We start from the raw sequence: 20,704 nt of genomic DNA on the forward strand, positions 1-20,704 counted from the left end.
GACAAATGAAGGGGATGTAAGAAAGCAGGAGCAGCATAAAGAATGCTGATGAAGATGATGGAAGATCAAGCATGGTAGAAGGCACTATGGCAATGAGCAGTTTAGGAGCATGTCAAAATTTCAAGCTAAAAGCAAAACAATTAAATCAAAACAAATACTTCATCACTAGTGTTCACAGAAAGTCACTTGGCCATCCTACAACAGCACTTCATGCTTTTATTCTGGGCCTGCAATGTCTCAGCAATAGGCAGCAGCACTCTCACAACAAAATACTCATGGTCAACAATCGGGGAATGGAGCAGAGGGACATGAGTTTCCTTTAAAAATCAGAACAGTTCCCTGTTAAACTTTTTCTTAACATGGCTATTTTTTGCATCATAAGGAAGAGTCTAAATTCTTCCATGACACACTTTAAAAACTGAATCCTGTTCTCCAAAAACATTCAAAGAGCAAATGTTAATGGTCCAATCTTGTCTTTTATTATGTAGCACATACACTAAATCCTGTGGAAAATCATTTTCTGAGACTCTGCATTCACAACTTTAAAGTGTTTTATGCTGCACAATGAAAAAAATATCATATAATTTTTGCATGAATCAGGTAATTAGTACCTTGAACATACCTTTAAGGAAAAAACCCAGCACATTAAATATAACAGATGTAACCCCAAAGTTTGATGTACAGTGAATCTACAGAAAAAAACCTCCTAAAGTTGGGAGGGAGGAAGAGAAGAATTCTTTTAAACATCTATTTTAACACTGTAGTGCTCATAAAAATTGCAGTATTTATAAATTAAATATTGATTCATATCCACTGACCTCAAGCTAAAACATCATGGGCATTTACTTTAACCCAGCCTTTCTGTAACATACACAACCATGTCCCAAGGTGAATTCTTCAGCTGTTCATATTTCTACCTTTCAGGACACTTTCAACGGGGAATTAAAAGCTTTCCGAGAAGTCCAAGTTCTTCCCAACCCTATTCACAGCTCTTCATAACTAAACTGCCTTAGGTAAGTCTCCTTCCCATGCCTACACACAGTGAAAATGGTAAAAATGACAAACTAAGCTCAGATTTTAAAATTAGGATAGGATCATTTCAGATGGAGGGCACCTAAACCAACCATCTATTCCAACTGTTAAAGCATGTTATTAAGGGCATTGTCCAAAGGCCTCTTACACACCAACAGGCTTGGGGCATCACCCACCTCTCTAGCAAGATGTCCCAGCATTTGACCACCCTCTCTGTACAGAAATGCTTCCTCATGTCCAGTCTGAACATTCCCTGAGGCAGCTTTGAACCATTCCCATGTGTCCTGTCACTGGATGCCAGGGACAAGAGCTCAGCATCTCCCTCTCCACTTCCCCTCCTCAGGAAGCTGCAGAGAGCAGTGAGGTTGGCCCTCAGCGTCCTTTTCTCCAGGCTAGTCAAGCCCAAAGTCCTTATCTGCTCCTCACAGAACATGCCTGCCAGCCCCTTCACCAGCTTTACTGCTGTCCTCTGGATGCATCCAAGGACCTTCAGACCCTTCTTAAACTGAGGGACGCAGAACTGGACACAAGGTGAGGCTGCACCAACACTAAATGCAGCAGGGTAACCTCCTCTTTTGGCCGGCTCATTATGCTGTTTGATGCCCCCAGGGTGCAGTTTGCTCTCTGGGCTGCCAGGGCACACTGCTGGCCCACACTGAGCTGCTGCCACCCAGCACCCCCAGGTGCTGCTCCCAGGCTGCTCTCCAGCCACTACTTTCCCAGTTTCTACTTGTGCCTGGTATTACTCCAATCAAGGTATCAGGCATTTGGACTTGTTAAATTTCATGCCACTGATCACTGTCCAGTGCTGCGATCTATCCAGATCCCTCTTCAAGGCATCTTGTCCCTCAACAGACAATAGTACCTCTCAGTTTGGTATCATCAGCAAACTTGCTAATGGTTAATAAAACATTTTTTTCTGTTATCTGGGCAGTTCCAGTGGGAGACTGCCCATGTGAGATTCGAACCATCCCAGGAAGATCTCCTCTCCAGTAAAGAAATAAGGAACCTGGGGCAAGCAGCTTGCTAATTTAGACATGACAGTTGAGTGCCTAAAGTTGAATGAATCCCAGCAAAGTGTCTTTGAGTTAGTGACCCTTGAGACACCCAAATTAATTTATACAATCCATAGTGGTTATGCTAATTACAAGGGTGTGTAAGAACAGTACTCAGAATTTCAAAAAAATGAGTTGTAAAATGAGTTTTCAGAGAAGCAATAAATGCATCCAAATAACACTGTGTTAATCACAGAATTGTAGGGGTTGGAAGGGACCTCAAGAGATCATCGGGTACAACCCCTCTGCCAAAGCAGGTTCCTTAGGACATAAAAATTATTAGTTTAAAACCCTACACAACCACCTTCCAGTTCAGGGTATGATATGGGGGGAAAAAAGCAAATATCTACAAGCTATGTAAAACTTTTAACTACAGCAACTTTTTATTCAAATGAGAAAAATCCCCAAATCCCATTCATTACCAGAATTCAGGTAAACTGGCAAACAAATCTACTGTTCCAGTACATTCAGAAGTCAGTAGAGGCCAAATAAGACCTACAAAATCTTAGTCACTGGGTGACAGAAATATTCTTCTGGATTCTCCACAGGTCCCAACAGCAATAGAGGCTGCTGCCAAAAAGTCAGAGGAGCCCATAACTGGCACCAGCAACCGCAAGTATCTTACTACATGCATAAGTACAATACAACAGTCTGGTCAAAAACACTCAAGTAGTCAAGAGCATCAGGAGAAAACAGTTCCTTTAGAGAACACTAGCTGATTTATTACAAATTCAGATGAGGAGCACTAGTTTCAAATGCCAAGGATTTGCAGATATGGACCTCAATGACATAAGAAGTGAACACAGGTCCCTCTGATATAGCAACACATCTGAAGCACTTGAGTGTACTCAGCTACTCCTACCATATAGAGAATTCAAATGGATGACCACATAGATGATGGAAGCACTCTGCCAAGGGTTGCAGGTCCCTTGTCCCCACACACATACCCCAGCATACAGCACTGTCACCAACATATTGCTCAGCTGCTCATACAGCACCTGCGTACTAAGCTGGTCAATATTTCAACAACAAAATTCTTCTGGAAGGAAAAAAAATATATACTTTTCAACCAACATAATTGCATTTGGTTTAGGTCACTCTTCTTAGAACCAGATTATATATGAAACAAAATTTTTCATTTTCTAAACATCCACATTTGAAATAGAACATTTTCTACAAACCTGATGCTGTCATTACAAAGCTTTTTAAAGCACATTCTTCAATTTTCACTCCCACTTAAAGGCATTTCACATTTCATTTATAAATAAAATTAAAAGCTCTTACAGTGAGCCACTCAGAAAATTTTGATTTTTCTTAAAACCTTAATGAAGTACACAATCCTCTGCAGTGGTGGCAGCAGTGTATCAGGTGATAACCTCAAGGTTTCAGAGAACACAGGCATATTTTCTGTAACAACACATCCTCCTGATGTAGACTCCTTCCACTGCTGTCGTTAGTACTGGTATAAATGCAAATCAAATTTTCAAAAGTATTTATATCATAGAGAGTTTTGAAATTTTCCTTACTACATTTACATCAAAGAAATTTAAGATTATAGCATAAAAAAACCTTTACAAACTGTTTCTTGCATATCATTACAGAATAACTAAGTTTTCCATCCGTCTTTAATTCAACAACTCAACAATTATACTACCAATCCTCAGTCAAAAAAAATATACTCCTGCTGTTGCCTTCCAAATTGAATCAAACTGAAACATACTCATTTCCAACGAGTTACTTTTAAAAGATATGCCACTGCATAATGATGCACGTTGAGTTGAAGGATCGTATGTTGCAATTGTACAAGATATTCTGAAGCAGATACAGTCCCTACTGCCTGCTGCTATCTGGCATCCTCAGTAAACTACCTGACGTAGTGACTGGAGTCCCACTCTGTCTGTCCTTTATATTCAGTGAGAAGGTTTTGCTTATTGTCATCCTTCTAAACTTTTGGCACCATAAGTCTACAACTTCCCTTACGAAATCATCATTACATACCTGAAGCCAGGTATGAAAGGACACGCACAAAGTCTGATGCGTGTGCCATGGCATATTTCTCCAGGAGAACACTGCTTGAAATCCATCATTTAAAGATGCAAGAAACAAATGCCAGAACATGCTTATGAAAAAATTCGTGCAACGCCCTCATCTAGCAACATCAATTAAATTATCTCCTATACTGTTGGCTGTAAGACTAATAAAGCTCCACATCAGGCAAGGGATTCAATGAAACATCTCCTGAGTTCCTGAGAGATTCACCTGTGGTTCCAACTCTTAATACTTCTGATCAAATACAAGCTCTCTTCCTACTGCTGAGCAATGGGCTTTTCTGGATCTTGATCAAACATGCTCCAAAGGAGGGAGGGTGTCTTAATACGGTGTAAAGTATTCAAGTGTGTAGAAGAACAATTGTTGCGGTAAAAGAGAGGAGGAGAGTTATTTTAAAAATACTAGAAATTGTTAGCTTTTACATTTGGGTAAAATACATTTGCCCACTTGAGCAGCAAAACAAGTTCACAGCAATTCTTTCAATAAGCAACAAGATAATTAGGCTGAGGTACTAAATATCATTAATAAACCTCATAAGCCAGTATAAAAAAATACCGAATTGCACTGTTACAGGGTCCCAGATTCCACAAATATTTTCAATTCTGTTCCCCATCTAAGGCTGAGGCATCGCAATACAAATATTACAGAACAAGCATCTCCCAGTGACTATCTAATGAAAGTAAGGACCACAAACTGCACCAAAAAAACCCAACCCACTTAGCAACGAAAGGTCTCAAGTCCTCTTCCTGAAGTTCCACTGCCTAACAAATTTAAGTACTGCCTGCTTCCAAGGCTGGAAAGGGGACAACTGAACTTCCCTTCCTCTGTAAGGAAGAAATAATCAATTCCTTACTGATCCTTCTTAACCCAAACATTTCTTACCTTGAAATCTAGTACATTTGAGTTTAAATTTTCCTTTAAAAAAGCAGGCTTAATCTCCTGTTTCTGGGTAAACTTAATGTTCTAGAGAAAATCTTACCTAGTTTTGGCAGGGAATAGGGCACTTTAAAATATTCTTCATAAAATTCAATGAGTCTCCTTGTAATATTTAGAGCATAGTCCCCTGATCCTCTTCGGATTGCATCCGGCCTGGCATACAACCGTACCTGTTAGAAAACAAAGCAAAAGACTGATCATTTCAGCATCTACATTTTAAAGCTATCCCACCTGCAGAGGTGAATTATTCTAAGGCTGCTGTGAGGTGGCAGGATTACTCTCTTAAAGACAAATCCAACTGTTTTATGTTTGTCAAAACATGCCGTGGCTGAAAACCAGAACTTCCAGGTTACAAAGTTGAGAAGTCACAATCTCCCACTTGTTTGTGTTGCCAAATGAAAGACTTAACACTCCATCAAAATAAATACTCAAAGAAAAACACTTACATGTGTTTGCTAGAGATACGATGGGAGAGTGGATTAGTATAATGGTTCTCTGCCTACACTGAATGTAGGCAGGATGCAGTGGCTCAGTAGGAGAGAAGTTCACGGTTTGTTAAAGGCACATTATATTGAGCCCTGAAAGTATTAGTAGACTGTGGAGAGAAAAAAAATAAAAATATATTGTTCTCTCCTTTTCTCTGGCAGTGACACAGTTACCCTCCATGAGCTATGGAAGACGGCAAAACCAACCATTTATAAGCTCATTCATGTACACAATTAACGTTCCTGAAACCCCCATGGCTGCTTCAGGCCTCTGTTTTCAGGAAGGAGTAAGGTAAAGCTGCTGATGCAGGCCACAGCCTCCATGCTCAGGATGAAACACATCCGACCACACGGAGCACCCGAGCGAACAGAACGCACCTCCCTAACCCAGAACTGTAGTGACTGGCGTCCCTCCCCATACACAAGGCAGTGGAAAGCATCGCCAAATTATTCGTTATTCCCTGTCCTCACAGTCCTTAATGCTTCCTTGGTGTGAAGATGACATACAGCTAATGAGCACTGTTAACTAAGAAAGGGGTAGCAAGGAGAGACACTTTTCACTCTCCCTCCTCATAGCAGTCTGATGGGCGTAGCCACGGGGAAGCAGCGCGTGGCTGTGCCAGAAGGTCTCTCCCTGAAGCACGTAATGACCTGATACAAACGAGACTCAACTAAATGTCAGCCCTAATAACTCATTAATACTTTCTGTGGTAGGATGAAATCCCAGCCAGGGTTCCAAGGAAAGCAGCAGGGCAGAAATCAGAAAATATCAATGCAAACGCGAGGCAGAAATATCAATTTTGAAATGTTTCTAAATGCTCTACTCTGGACCAAGAAAAGCCAATGGGATTTTCAGCTTCAGTGAAAGCATTACCAAGTATTGCTTTACTGCTCTTTTCCTCAACCAGTTCAGTTACCCAAGTGGAAACCAGATATCAGAGCTCAGCACGCTGTACCTGTCAGCTCGGTTCTAACCCACTCTTTGTTTCAGTATTCAGAGACATTATTCCACTTCGTTGCTACGTCCATCTTTATATTTTTATCTTTGAGTCGTATTAGACTCACTGCACAATCAACCCCACAAAGTTATCATTTGTAATGTAAAACAGATAATAACACTGGAGCCTAATGGGACATGTAATAAAGCTGACTTCTCATAATCACCACCTGAAAGCATATAAACCATTATCTCAACACTTCCAAGTCACTATTTTTGTTTATGGCTTCCTTCCAAAGTTAAGTGACATCTACATTAAATGTTCCTTTATCTACTAAACTAAATATGGGGTTTTTTTAACAAAATAGATATTAACCACACAGATCCTAATTCAAACATCTGAGAACCTTTAGTTTACGGAAGGATGGTAAGAATCACAATTAGATTTGTGATGAACACTGTTTTGTATCATTAAACCTTTATACACAATTTTGCATAATTGCTTTACTGGCACAGTTGACTGTATCAGCAAATTAGGAAAAAAAAGAGTCAGCCAACCAAGTATGCAAAAAATCATTCAATTTGACAGTGGCCAAATGTGTCCATAGTAAGGAACAGGACAACAGAATGGAAATTTTAAAAAGGTACAGAGAAGAAAAATCAAGGTTCAACTTGCTGCATTACACCGTCTGTCTTTTGACAAATGCAGAAACGGTGTCTGGGGGGAGCCCAGGTACCAAAGCTCAAGAACCGCAACGCTGCTGACTTTTATTTGCCACCTGCCTACTGCTGAGTACAGTTTTATTTTGCCTGTAAAGTTTCCCTATGTGTCACTCTGCCTGCCTAGAACAGCTCTGGACTGCCAGGACTGCTTGGCTCACACCAAGGTCACCCTTAAACTGGAATAGTCCAGTGCTTGGTCCAGAGCTTGGTCCAGAGTTCACTCTGAAGGCTGGCATCTATAAGCTTGAAATTGAATCATAGAATGTGTTGGGTTGGAAGGGACCTTTAAAAGTCATCTAGTCCAACCCCACTGCAGTAAGCAGGGACACCTTCACTAGAGAAGGTTGCTCAGAGCCCCATCAAGCCTGGCCTTGAATATCTCCAGGGATGGGGCCTCCACTACCTCTCTGGGCAACCTATTCCAGTGATCCACCACCCTCATATTGAAGAACTTTTTCCTAAAATCCAATCTAAATCACCCCCTTTCCAGTTTAAAACCACCACCCCTTGTCTTATTGCTACATGTCCTTGTGAACAGCTCTTCCCCAGTTTGTGTATAGAAATTGGAAGTATTGGAAGGCTGCTATAAGGTCTCCCCAGGGCTTTCTCTTCTCCAAGCTGAACAAGCCCAACTCTCTCAGCCTGTCTTCACAGGAGAGGCACTCCAGCCCTTTAATCATTTTTGTGGCCCTCCTCTGGGTGGGCTCCAACAGGTCCATGTCCTTTTTGTGTTGAGGACTCCAAAGTTGGACAGAGTTCTCCAGATGAGGTGTCACCAGAGCAGAGGGGCAGAATCACCTCTCTCCATCTGCTGGCCAGACTTCTTTTGATGCAGCTCAGGATGAGTTGGCCTTCTGAGCTGCAGATGTACATTGGTGGCTCATGTCCAGCTTCTCAACCATGAGTACTCTCAAGTCCTTTTCCTCAGGGCTGCTTTACAGCATAATATCTCCTAACCTGTATAGATAACAGGGATTGTCCTGACCCAGGTGCAAGATCCTGCACTTGGCTTCATTCAGTTTCTCTAGCCTGTCCAGATCCCTCTGGATGGCATTTTGTCCCTCTGGCACATTAACCTAACCACTCAGCTTTGTGCCATCAGCAAACTGAAGCCCCTAGCTTCCACAGTCCAATGTCCTTTAACGTGTATGGGCTTACCTTGACCATGTTTTACATCTGAAAATGGGGTTTACATGATTTCCTTCTGGAAAGGTTCTGAGCTGTACAGTAATAAAGACTGTAAATTGGCAGACGCTGCTCCAAAGAGGAGCTTAAATAAATAAAAGTAGAACAAAGATTAAGACATAAGATTTGTTTAGCATAATTTTGTTGTTTGTTTATTGCTTTCATTTCAAAAGGCAGATCGGTTGTGTTACTTTGTAGCTATGTTGGACTGAACAATAACACATAATTATTATATACGTTCCCACAGGGTGTTTGATCACTGTACTAAGAACTTGATTTTACATTAATTTAAATAACAGAAAGAACAGAAAATCTGCGGGGTCAGACTTAAATATAAATAAAACTAGTATGTGTTCTCCTACAGAAGATAAATAGGTTTCTAGCTTAGGTGCATAATTCATCACTCACTGCGATGGCAACTACTGCCCCACGAATATTACTGAAGCTCTTTCTCACAATTTTTGCAAGATTAGGTTATATTATTATTTTAATGTAAGAAAGTGGAGAACAAAGAGAGACTGAGACTAATTCTGATATTAAGAACACTCAAACAGTTTTACTGCACCCACTCAAAGCACTGTTCCCCCATTATATCTTACTGCAGCGGTGAACACTTCAATACAGCTTTAAGCCTGGTCACAGGTGCCTTAGTTTGAGTATTATGAAAATTAGTGACACACAATTAGTGACTAAATGAGACTCCATCAGTTTATGTGATTTTCTCGGCATCTCCCAGCAACTCTGGTGGTAGATGCAGGGAGGGAATTCAAAGATGGCCTTCGGCCCCACAGCCACCTGACAACCTGCGCCAAGCACCTTCCATATTTGGGAATTAATAAAGTTGGGCTTGTTCAGACAACAGGTATACCCACAGCACACTGGTGCTGTCCTGATGCAGGATAGTTACCTGTGTATCTGAATTACAAAAATACCAGAAAAGTATTATGAAGGATCATATTATTAACATCACTGTCATAATACCTGTGAATATAAAAAAGTTTATATTGTCAACCTAAAACCTGCAGTTTTTTCTTAAGTCTCAGAATCACAAAATGATTGGGTTGGAAGGGACCTCAAAAGGTTAGCTAGTTCCAACCCCCTGGAATGGGCAGAGACACCCTCCAACAGACCTGGTTGCCCAAAGGCCCATCCAACCCAGTCCTGAGCACTGCCAGGGACAGGGAAGCCACAGCTTCTCCAGGAAACTTGTTCCAGTGCCTCAACACTCTCATCATAAAAAAATTCTTCCTAATATTTAATCTAACTCCCCCTCCCTTCAGTTTAAGGCCATTACCCACTGTCCTATCACTACACCCCCTGATAAAGAGCCCCTCTCCATCTTTCCTGTAGGCCCCTTCAGGTGTGGAAGGCTGCTCTATGGTCTACCCTGAGCCTTCTCTTCTCCAGGCTGAACAACCCCAACTCTCTCAGCCTGTCTCCATAAGAGAGGTGCTCCAGCCCTCTGATCAACTCCAACAGCTCCAGGTCCTTCTAAAGGTGGGGTCCCAGAGCTGGACACTGTACTCCAGGTGGGGTCTCACCAGAGCAGAGGGGCAGAATCACCTCCCTTGACCCGCCGGTCATTCTCCTTTTGTTGCAGCCCAGGATACAGCTGGCTTTGTGAGCTGTGAGCACACAACTCCTCTGCACCTACATCTGCAACCACTGCCAGCCTTTCAACAGAAGTTCTGACCACAAATTAAAAAAAGCCAAACCTCTCATTTCTCTCTACTGGAACCATGTGGATTGTCTCTTCTCTACCACAAGCCAAGTAACCAGGTTTGCACCTTCGGCCCCACAACCCAGGCTTCCACTTGAACGCTGTTTGTTACACAGCCACTGAGGATATCAGATACACTTTGATAGAAACTTTTTATACTCTTTTGTTTACAGCAGAGCAAGAAGTTATTAGATCCTAAACAAAACTGCTGCAATGTATATTTTCTTATTGTTTTCTAAAGTGAGCAAAAATGTGAGTTGTTTCCCCTTGTTTCCTCTCCAGAAGCCCTGGGCTATTTTCATTCTACGTTTAAATAAAACCAAAGCAATAGCCACACTCAGATACCACTACAGAAAAATCATTCTGAAGGATTAATTTTAAAATAGCAATAATCCAACTCAAGTTCTTAGAATGATTTTGGCAGCATTGTCACATAAAATACTAAAAATATTCCTGGAACTTGTATGGCAAAGTCCTTATATTTGTGATCAATAGTCTACTTCTCTATAGTTAGTCAAAAGTATTTGCTGTACAAAAAGTGTACTTACACAAATAATTTGTACACTTTGCTATATTTTCTGTAGTCTCTCCTAATATTTAAGCATTTGTTACATAATCAAATTGATTTTAAAAATATTTTTAATACCAGGTCACCAGAACAGATGAATATGATTGCAAAATGTGAGCTGCTTCCCATAGTGAGCGACACTTGTGATACACACTAAGGAATATGCAACAGATTTAGAACAAATCACATCTAACTAAAGTCAGGTCATTAACTATGATGCATGACAAAATCTTCCTGTCCACAGCAGCTAAAAATTATTCATCAAAAGGAAAGTTAGCCCTTAAAAAGAAATAAAAAAGTCAGCCTCATTATTTCAGAGTGTTTAAAAAAATATGAATTAGTAACTATATACACAGTACAATGGGTAAATTCCAACAAGCACAAACTGTAAATAGCAATAAACATCTTAATTTCTGGTGAATAGTTTGTTGACTAAAAATGTTTCCACTGTGCCAAACACTAGTGATAATAGCCCATAATAAAAAGAGGACTGCATTCAGAAAAAGTAGAACTGCTCTATTTTGACATTTTAAAATCATGACAGGAGGGTAGAGAGGGGCACTAAAATTGACATATGTGGGGGGAAAAAAGAAAAGGATGAAAAGGATGAAGAATGCCAAGGAAAAACCTGTGGCCATTTTTTCACATTCTGTGAAATATTTCAGGTCAAACTGAATGCTTTCCTCAGTTCTCCTTTGCAGGTTGGAGGAACATGGAATACATTCCGCGTTTTGACTGTGGAAATACAGAGCAAAAATGTGGAAATAAAAAATGCTAAATTACTTGCGTATCTAATTGAAAAGAGACTGCTGCCAGACCTTCTCCCTCTGCAGGACTACGCCAAAGGTGAGGAAGAGAGAGGGAACCACGCTATGTTCTCCCTTTGGCCCTAGAGGAAGACACCAATAACTTTACTAGAGGTTCCATAAGCCTGCTGACCTGCTTCTCCAGGGAATTAAGGACGCTGGCAACCTGGCAGCAATCACAATGTTACAGCAGGAGTGAAGCATGCCAGACACCAAAGCCCTCCTGGTACTTTGGAATTAAATATCCACTTCCACATTTGAAGCCTGTTCTTGAAGACATTATTCTCTAGGCCACCTTCTATTTTATGTGCACCTTCCCTTCAAAACCTTTATTTTTAGAGTGTTGTTATCTTTTTAGGGGAGTGTCACCTAGCTGAATACCAAGACATATTTTTATTCTTTTATTTATTGTAACAGTAAAGTTTTCTGATCATAGTAACTCCATGTAATACCGTGCCTTGATTTTGCAAGGTACCTTTTCTTTAAATGTTTAGCCTTTTTTTCTTATTCCACATTTTAAGACCACTCCAATTGCAATCACTGCCTTCCCTGATGCCTTAGGGGGGAAAATCACAGCTCACTGGATGAGAAACACTGCTCCAAGGGAATAAAGTGCACCTCTGTTGCAGGAAAGGCAAGCTTGTGAGAGCAGATGGCTCATTGGGCTCCAATGACCTAACACAACACCCGCTGACTTCAACTGAATGACTCCTGTCACCTACGGGGGCTTTAAATCAGACTGCCAGAGAAGGCATGGCCCATCCAGCCCTCGGGCAAGGGACACTTCTGCCAAGGCAACCTTCACTAACAGCATCTGCCATGTCTAGAGTCCGTGTTTTTAGATCACCACTGGAGCAGACTTTGTTAGGCACAGGAAAGAACAGAAAGAAAAATAAGTTCTTCATCTGATAGCACTCTGGTCATGACCACTGATAGTTTGGATCATGATAAGCAGGATCACTGACTGTACTTTAACTTTACATCCCATGTGCTATGGGGGAAAGTAGATCTCTGCTTCTTGAAAGCATCCTGACATAGAACTTGCACAGCAGTAATCACAGCTGTATCTCTGCCATAGCACGGGGTACAAGAAAGCCAGCTGTGTAGCTGAGAAGAGGGGAAGATACATCTGTAACCCCTGTCCTTGCTTCATGCTATCCAATTCTGTGGGCTTTACCACACACGTGACAACACATAACCACTCTGAAGGTAACCCCATCCACTGAGAGCTTTTTGACCAGCCCTGAATGTCACCCCATCACACAGGCCTGTTGGACCACAAGACACATGAATACCTCTTTCCTTTATCTTGACACTACTACAGCATCTTTGGAACAGGCTGCCCAGAGAGGTTGTGGGGTCTCCTTCTCTGGTGACATTCAAAACTCACCTGGATGTGTTCCTGTGTGATTTCGTCTAGGTGACCCTGCTCTGGCAGAGGGGTTGGACTAGATGGTCTTTCAAGGTCCCTTCCAACTCCTCATGTTCTGTGATTCTGTGACCTCTCCACACAAACGTAGCTAATGTTCCAAGGATGGCATCTACCTACTATGCTGTTGTCTAGATTTCCCCTCCCACTTTTTTCTACCTTTGGTCCATTTCACTGCACGTACTTAAGTTTGAACAAACTGGGAACAAACAGGTGTATGGGAAATGAGCAAAAGTCTGACCACAACCTGAGATCTTCTTGTTTTCTCCAGCAAGCATTTGTTAGGTAACCTTGTATCATCAACACAGGAATCCACAATTAAGGATAGTTTCCCCTCCCACCTACTTCAAGTAGAATTAAAAGTAACTTTGTCAGGTGTTTTAAAGCAGCTCAGAGTGCTTTCCCATTACGAAACAGATGTTTCTGCACATCCATTGATGCCACCCTGGGAACAATGCTTGTTCTTTAATCCCTTCCTCAGAACCAGCAGACTCCACATAAAGCACTGTTCTGGAGAGGCCCCTCCAAACTAGCTCCTGCCCAGTAGTCGTACATCTGGGGTCTCACCCATGTTGATTTAAAAATCTCAGTTCAGGAAAGCATTTGCGCATGTATTTAAGTATGTGTTTAACCTCAAACATGCACTTACATGTTTCAGAAGACCTTAACATGTCAGCAGAGCAGCTGCATACAAGTTCTACAAATGGGGAGGAAATAGTCTTATGGACTTTATTTCCAGATCCGTAATACTTCTGCAGCAAGTGACACTCAGCTAAAAAACACATGCATTGCCTCTGTACTTAAAAATCTTCAATTTACTTAGAGATCTGAGATCTCTTCCATCTTTCTTCTGCTCACTGTTTTAGGCTCAAGCATTGGTTTTGTTCTTGTTACAGAGATAAATATATGTTCACATTACACATTTAATATAGCAGACAGATGTCTGAATGCAACAGTCTTGGCTGTGACCTCCATGGGTCACTTCTGCAAACAAGACACTGCATCTCAAGTGAGTTCCTAAATCTGATAAATTCAAAACAAACAACACCTCACTACATACATGCACAAGCTACAAGCCAAGTTCCACCAAGAAACCATATGAGTCACTTCACGTGTGGGCCAAACTCCACGAGCTTCGTGTGCTCAAAGGGAATGAGTTTTACAAGCGAGTGAGGACACGCTGGTGAGTGAATGAGAAAGAGAGAGGGGTTGCTGTCGTGAAATATCAATTCAACTGTAGTGAACATAGTTAAACTTGATAATGGGAAGAAATGACAGAAAAAAAATGCCTTGTTTCAATCTCCTATTCATTATTCATCACGGACAATACCCAAAAGAGACTGTATGGTAATGAAATGCGCTTACTGAATACCGAAGGGACAACTCATCTCTATAAGGAGATGACTCTTCTCCAAACTGAGCAGTCACACACAGCACAGCACCGAGACTTTTTCAGATATAATTATAACCAAAAATGTTTTTTAAAAATTCCTAAATTTATTTAAAGACAGCTGGAAACTGTGAGCTCAGTGACCTGATACTTTTTGAGGAAACATATCAGGTTTGTGCTGGAGATCAGATGGAACTTTTTTCAAAGTAAACAAACATTATCTTTGCATCCTCATTCAAAACAGCTTTACCTAGTTTAATAAGCCAGCTAAAACAAGAGAAGACATCACTAAAAATGAAGTTTATATGAAAGAAATGTTGGGATGGAGTTTTACTGGTCGAGAGGTTTCTCAGAAAACTAAATGCAAGCACAGAGGTGCCTGAACGTCATTGAGGGCAAGGGGAAGAGGCTTCGAACAGACATAGCAGATGTTTCTGGATAAAAATTCATAGCATGTCCCTGAAGGAGAAAGAAGTGAAAGAAACTTCTGGGGTTCCAGCTGACAGTGGGAAAATGAAGCATATTAAGCAATGGGATTGCCATGCGTTTTCAGTTGTGATGGGGGGGGGCAGTTCTGTACATCTCCTTTCTAAATAAACACGACTGCACGGGGGAAGCATCTGGTTGCTTCATCAATTTCTCATCTGACCAAAACACAAATGCAAGGGTTTGCTCTCTGCTCCAGATGAAGGTGCAACAGTACATTCCACCAGGAAGCAAAACTGTAGTGCAGACTTGCTATAGTTTCTAACTTGAGAAGAGATCATAAAATACTTGGGAAAGTTAATGAGCTGCTCTCACATATAAATCTGACCAATGCTCAGCTGGCATAAAATAAAATACTGGCTATGTCACTGACCACAGTGCCATTAAGATTAATTTAGAGCACTCAAGATCTGTATCATCTTGTTGAAATGGCTCAGGGACAGAAAGTGAACATGTTAACAACTAATGTACAGCAAATGTAATTACGGACACCATTTCATAGCCATGAAGACTGACACAGTCCCACCACTGCACACTCTTCCTCGACTCTTCCCTGACATCAGCACTAGACCTCATCTCGACTTAGAAGAAGCTTTCAGCCAGAGGGAGGGGCTAACTACGCCAGCCGGGTGGGCAGCGTGTAGGCAGCCCAGCTTCCTCACCTGGCCGCTGCCCTCAACCTAGAAGGAAAAAACTATGTGGACAAGGCAGCTTCTACATTGCTGAGATTTCCAACAGTTAAAGCTCCTTCCAGTTCTTTGTAGAAGGTGAATAATGCACATAGCTTTAAGAAACAAAGCACAAAGATTTACATTGTTTACCCATTACACATAGAAGTTCTGTATCACCACACCAGTAGCAAAATTATGTGAGAATGGCTTTTTCCTTCAGGAAAAATCTGTAGTTGATGCCTCCCACGGGCTAACAGCGTTTTCCATTTCCTTTGGTTAGACTGGATGGGACTGACATTGAAAAGAATTCTCTTATTCAGAGTATTTTTCACTGGCTGTTTTATAGGCAAGGCATTCACACCACACATCATTCATAAATAATATTTCACCTATTCTTGGATAAAAAACAGAGCTACACAAGCACACAAGTTTAGAGAAAGTGCTAATAAGTGACCTACCACATTCAGCAGCCCTACAGCAAGACCGATTTCACCTGGCTTGAGACTGCTCTGTCACCAGCACACAGATGTTACCTCAGAGTGATTCCATTTGAAATGATAATCTGCAACTGTTGGAGCTGCTGATTTGTATTTTGGTATTGTCTACAGACTGTCAATATGACAATGAGGTTTCCCTGTGCTCAGCTGGCTACATAAATGGGAGCAAGAGCTGACTGTTACTCTCAGATCTCTCAGTCTAAACTAAGACAGGCAAAAGGCACGTGTGTGTGTGTGTGTGTGTGTAATGAACCATCATTATCTCTATAATAGATGCAGAAAGATGGGCTTCATATCAACAAGAACATCTGAAAAACAGCTGGAAACAGAGATTGAATTTCTTCACTGCCCTAAAGTGATATATCCTCTTTTAATCATCAAAATAACCCCCAAATTGCTATTCCTAAAACACATTTTCTGGAAAACAGCCTCTTCTTAAAAATTTAAAAAAAAAAAAATTAAAATCCTATGTTCAGGTCCTATATCGCCACATGTTTTTCAAAAGACAGACCTAAACTGCTTTCCAAACCGAAGACCAGGATCCTTGAAATTGCTCAACTTCAGAAGACATTGGGACCATCTCAGTTCCCCACATTCACACATTTGTAAGAGTAACCATCCCATTCCGGTAACATCTTTCTGTCAAGTGGCTACCATGCTGGGACTATTTAGCTTTGTTTAAAGGGAAATGGTGTTTTGTTATTCACTTAAAAGAAATTACTTTAAAAGATTTCAACAAAGTGGTCCCCTACAAAATAGCTGCTAAGTAAGGTAATGCTCTTGTCCAGAGTATAATAAAAACCCGGGAGGTGGTAGAGGCAGACTGTGCATGCCAACCCAATGTAGACGACTACAAGTGTACCTTGGTCCTCCAGGTTTCACATATATTCTACACAGCCATAGTGGAAACCATAGTAGAGATACATTTCACCATACTCATCATATGTTAGCAGTGAACCTTGATTGGTATTAGGGGAAAAAAATAAATAAATCTGTGGTAAATAAATGCATAATTATAATAGCATCAACAAGCAAAAGGAACACAGGAAATTATCTTGTGAGCTACATGTAAACTTAATAGAACAACTGTTTGCAAGGTAAACAGATTAGCACTGTAAGATGCTCTGTTTTAAAGCACCCTTTAAAGCTTGCTGGCATAGAGGGAACTCAGCACTTCACAGAAACGCCCGCATTGCTTGAGCTGGATACTTTTTGACAAACTGTACCTAGTCCTTAGGAGTGAGAAAAATATGCACGTGGGAAATTTTGTGCTCTGACTGGTATAAAATCCATGACAAAAATAAAAACGGGTTACATCAATAACAGCAGCAACCATATTAACAGTGAGAGTTCCTTCAGGCTAAAAACTTGTCGGAGCAAAGAGACAAACAATTTGGCCAGTAAAAGAAAAATCCATAAACCTTGAAATAGGGAAACAAGAAATCAAATTTTTCTTATAGACACACACTAAAATCCACTAAAAAAAGTTCATTAAATGCTCTCTTTCTACCTCACCACTAATATTTTAAATGTTTTTTTAAAAGCTTCCCAATCCACAGAACAATATAAAAAGTAAAACAAAAAAGCTCAAAGTGCTAATAGTATCCAAACACTTTTGCACAACTAACCCTCTGACAAAACCATAGTCAGAATGAGCACTCCAGCTAGAGAAGATAGATTAGGGAAGAGGCAGTTATTTATCAATAACACCTCCAACCCATGGCTGGAAGTATGGTGTGCACAGAAGGGGGCCAGAAATCTCAAGTGTAAAACACAAGAATTACTGGGAAAAGAAAAAATCCAAAGGCAAATTCCAATTATAAAGAAAGCAAAATACAAGGGTTGAATCAATTAGAACATTATTTCTATCATCTCAGTCTTCCCATCTGAGAAAAATCAAGGCCACAACCAGGGATCAAAGTGATTAACCACCTAACCAGCAGCCAGCAGAGACACAGATGAGAAGTGGCACATCATATATTCACAAAGAATCTGAACTGGCAAACAGAGGCTTTTTCCACCTTAAGACAGAAGAAGCTGCAAAATTCAAGTACTGTGACATACACAAGCTTAGACAATGGTGGTAAGACTCTGAGGCATGTTGGTTTTAATCTACAGAAGACATAAATGTAACATGAATTGTTTAAATTAAAATAAAATACTATAAAATGTTTAACTGCAAGGTTATTAATCAAATCCCTTTCAATATATGAAATGCTCAGGTGTTTATAAAAGGTTATTTTGTAATGGCTGCAAGTTGGAGCACAGGAAGTTCCGCACCAACATGCGGAAGAACTTTTTCACAGTGAGGGTGACAGAGCCCTGGGACAGGCTGCCCAGGGAGGTGGTGGAGTCTCCTTCTCTGGAGATATTCAAGACCTGTCTGGACACCTCCCTGTGTGACATGTCCTAGGGAACCTGCTTTGGCAGGGGGGTTGGACCCGATCTCTGGAGGTCCCTTCCAACCCCTACAATTCTGGGATTCTGTGATTTTTGCACATTTTATCATTCAAATTACATACCTCATCTTAAAACCTCCACTACTCAGGACATATTTTCTATTAGGAAGAAGTGAGTAAATCAGTGAAATCCTCTGCATGCCTATGGAAAAGGCTGTTTGGTACCACGTTCTGATCCGCCACAGCTAAAACACCACATCTGGTTCACATCTGGAGAGCTAGCCAGTCAGCTAACCAGCTGGGATTAAACTAAATCTGGATTATTATCACACAGGTTTCTCAAACAATCTGGTGAGAGCTCACCTCTTCATTCATACCCATGTGCTGGTTACCATTAGATAAAAATAGTTTGTTTACAACAGGATCATGTCTAAAATGAAACAGGACTCAAATCCTTTCTTGTAAATCAGTTGGGGAAATTCCTTCCCCAGGAAGCACCAGCACAAAATACAACAGCAAGGTCCAATGGACTGTGAGAAGATGGGAAGAAGAGAAATATTTCTGAAACCCGGGCTTCCCAAACTTTTAGCTGCTGCAAGCATGTCAGTCATACTGCAGGCAAAAGTGAACACACTCTAAAGGCTTGTCTTAAATAACCAATCAATCAGGTAAACAGAAGCATTTTGCCACAATCATTTGTTTAATTCCAAGCACAATATAACAGACTCCACAGATATATTCCTTTGCTGACAGTGGAGAAGATCAGTGCTGTTTGAACAGTCCTTCCTTCCCTTTTCTTATCTGATCAAGAAAGCTATTCCCCTGCCTAGCTTCCAGCTGACATCCATGTCAATAGAACAGCTTCATTAGTCTTTGTCGTTTTTAACACTTTCTTAGAGCCTAAGATAAGATTCCTCTCTTGAGACGTACCCTGACTGCACAGTGCAAGGTAAACCTTTAAAAACCACAGGCTTTATTTGCTCTCATCATATCTGTACCCACAGCATAAACTGTGTCTGCAACCGAAGGATTTGCAGATTAACAAACATTAAGAACAATTACCAGGGGCAATATCAACAGTGCATGGGCAGCAAGAGCATCTGGGCACTTTAGCAAGTACTGACATGAACAAATACAATATCTTTGGAAGCTTCCATGGGATAAAAACAGTGGAAAGGATAAAAAAGGGACTTTATAAAGGCACTTTCTCCAGCATTTTAAAGCAAGACATCCAGGAGTATTTTTAACTTCAAGTTCCTGATGCTTGGCTGTTGTTGGCAGGACAGTGAATGAGAAGGACAAGCTGCCCAGCCTGCCCCTGCCCCACAATTTGTGTACTCTAATTATTTGCAACAAAGTATCAGTGAGGAGCATCCCTGTGCTTAAAAATTTGACTCCTACAAGAGGCTAAGTGCAACTAGTGCCACAGGGATGGGGGAAGATTATTAAAAAGAGAAAGGCACTGAAGGAGCTAGTCAGAGGAAGTATAAACTAGTAACAAGTTGAGAATCTTCAGATCAGCGTATGAAGTAAAAGAAACCGTTACCAGAAGCTTCTAAGAAAAACATTTGTATAAATATCACTGAGTAATATTCTGCTGCCAGTTTTGCCTAAAGCTCTGAACTAGCGTTTGCTACCGCCTTTAAAATACGTACTACGCTTTTCCCAAGAGGGTCTTCAAAGCTGCTGTTCCCTATTAAGCAAAGTAAAAAACAAAAACAAAAAAAAAAAAAACAAAAACAAAAAAAAAAAAAAAAAAAAGAGGTAACAAGAAAGAAATCCCAGGGAGCAGCATTGCTGCAGGACTGCACACTCACAGTGCTGATGGACTCCTCCTTAAAACAAAGCTGAAAGTGTTCCCGGGTTCAAGGACCGGTCAGTCTCATCATTAGCACCCCAAAAGATTAAACCTAGGAGAGACAGCCAGCCTCCATCCAACTGCTGTACTTCAGGGACTCCCAAACACTACCTGGCCAGCTCCTGTTCCCAAGTGCCTCCGTGCATCACGCCTGTGAATCCAATCAGTCTTTGTTACTTTAACAGCTGCCCAGCTGATTATTTTTTCCTTGAGCAAGCTGGGCAGTGAAAAAGGTTAGCACTCAGAGGTTATGGTAAACAGTTACTAGGGTACCTCTTGTCTTTCATTCTAACGAAAGGAAAGGGCCTCGTTGCTTGCAAAAAGAAAAAAAAAAGGAGAGAAAAACAACCTAAAGAACAAGCTAAGTGCAAGATCAGTGCAGGTCTGTAGATGCTGAGCTCATTCTCAGAAAATGGTAAGCTTTCACAGAGGAGGGCACATGCAGACATGAGCAACCTCAGCAGCACCATGGACCATG

The 20,704-nt window shown here is 41.0% G+C and overlaps 1 protein-coding gene across 1 annotated transcript in view; it reads right to left on the reverse strand.

Moving 5' to 3' along the window:
* The window catches only part of TRHDE (thyrotropin releasing hormone degrading enzyme), a gene marked incomplete at its 5' end in the record, with an annotated part of 210,923 nt that overhangs the window by 160,728 nt on the left and 29,491 nt on the right, over positions 1-20,704 (reverse strand). The window contains one exon of the mRNA XM_084270637.1: positions 5,116-5,242. Coding sequence (XP_084126763.1) covers positions 5,116-5,242 — 127 coding nt within the window. The remainder of the gene's footprint in view (positions 1-5,115; positions 5,243-20,704) is intronic.

This window comes from Gallinula chloropus (assembly GCF_964237585.1).
Source record: "Gallinula chloropus genome assembly, chromosome: 1".
Classification (NCBI taxonomy): Eukaryota; Metazoa; Chordata; class Aves; order Gruiformes; family Rallidae; genus Gallinula; species Gallinula chloropus.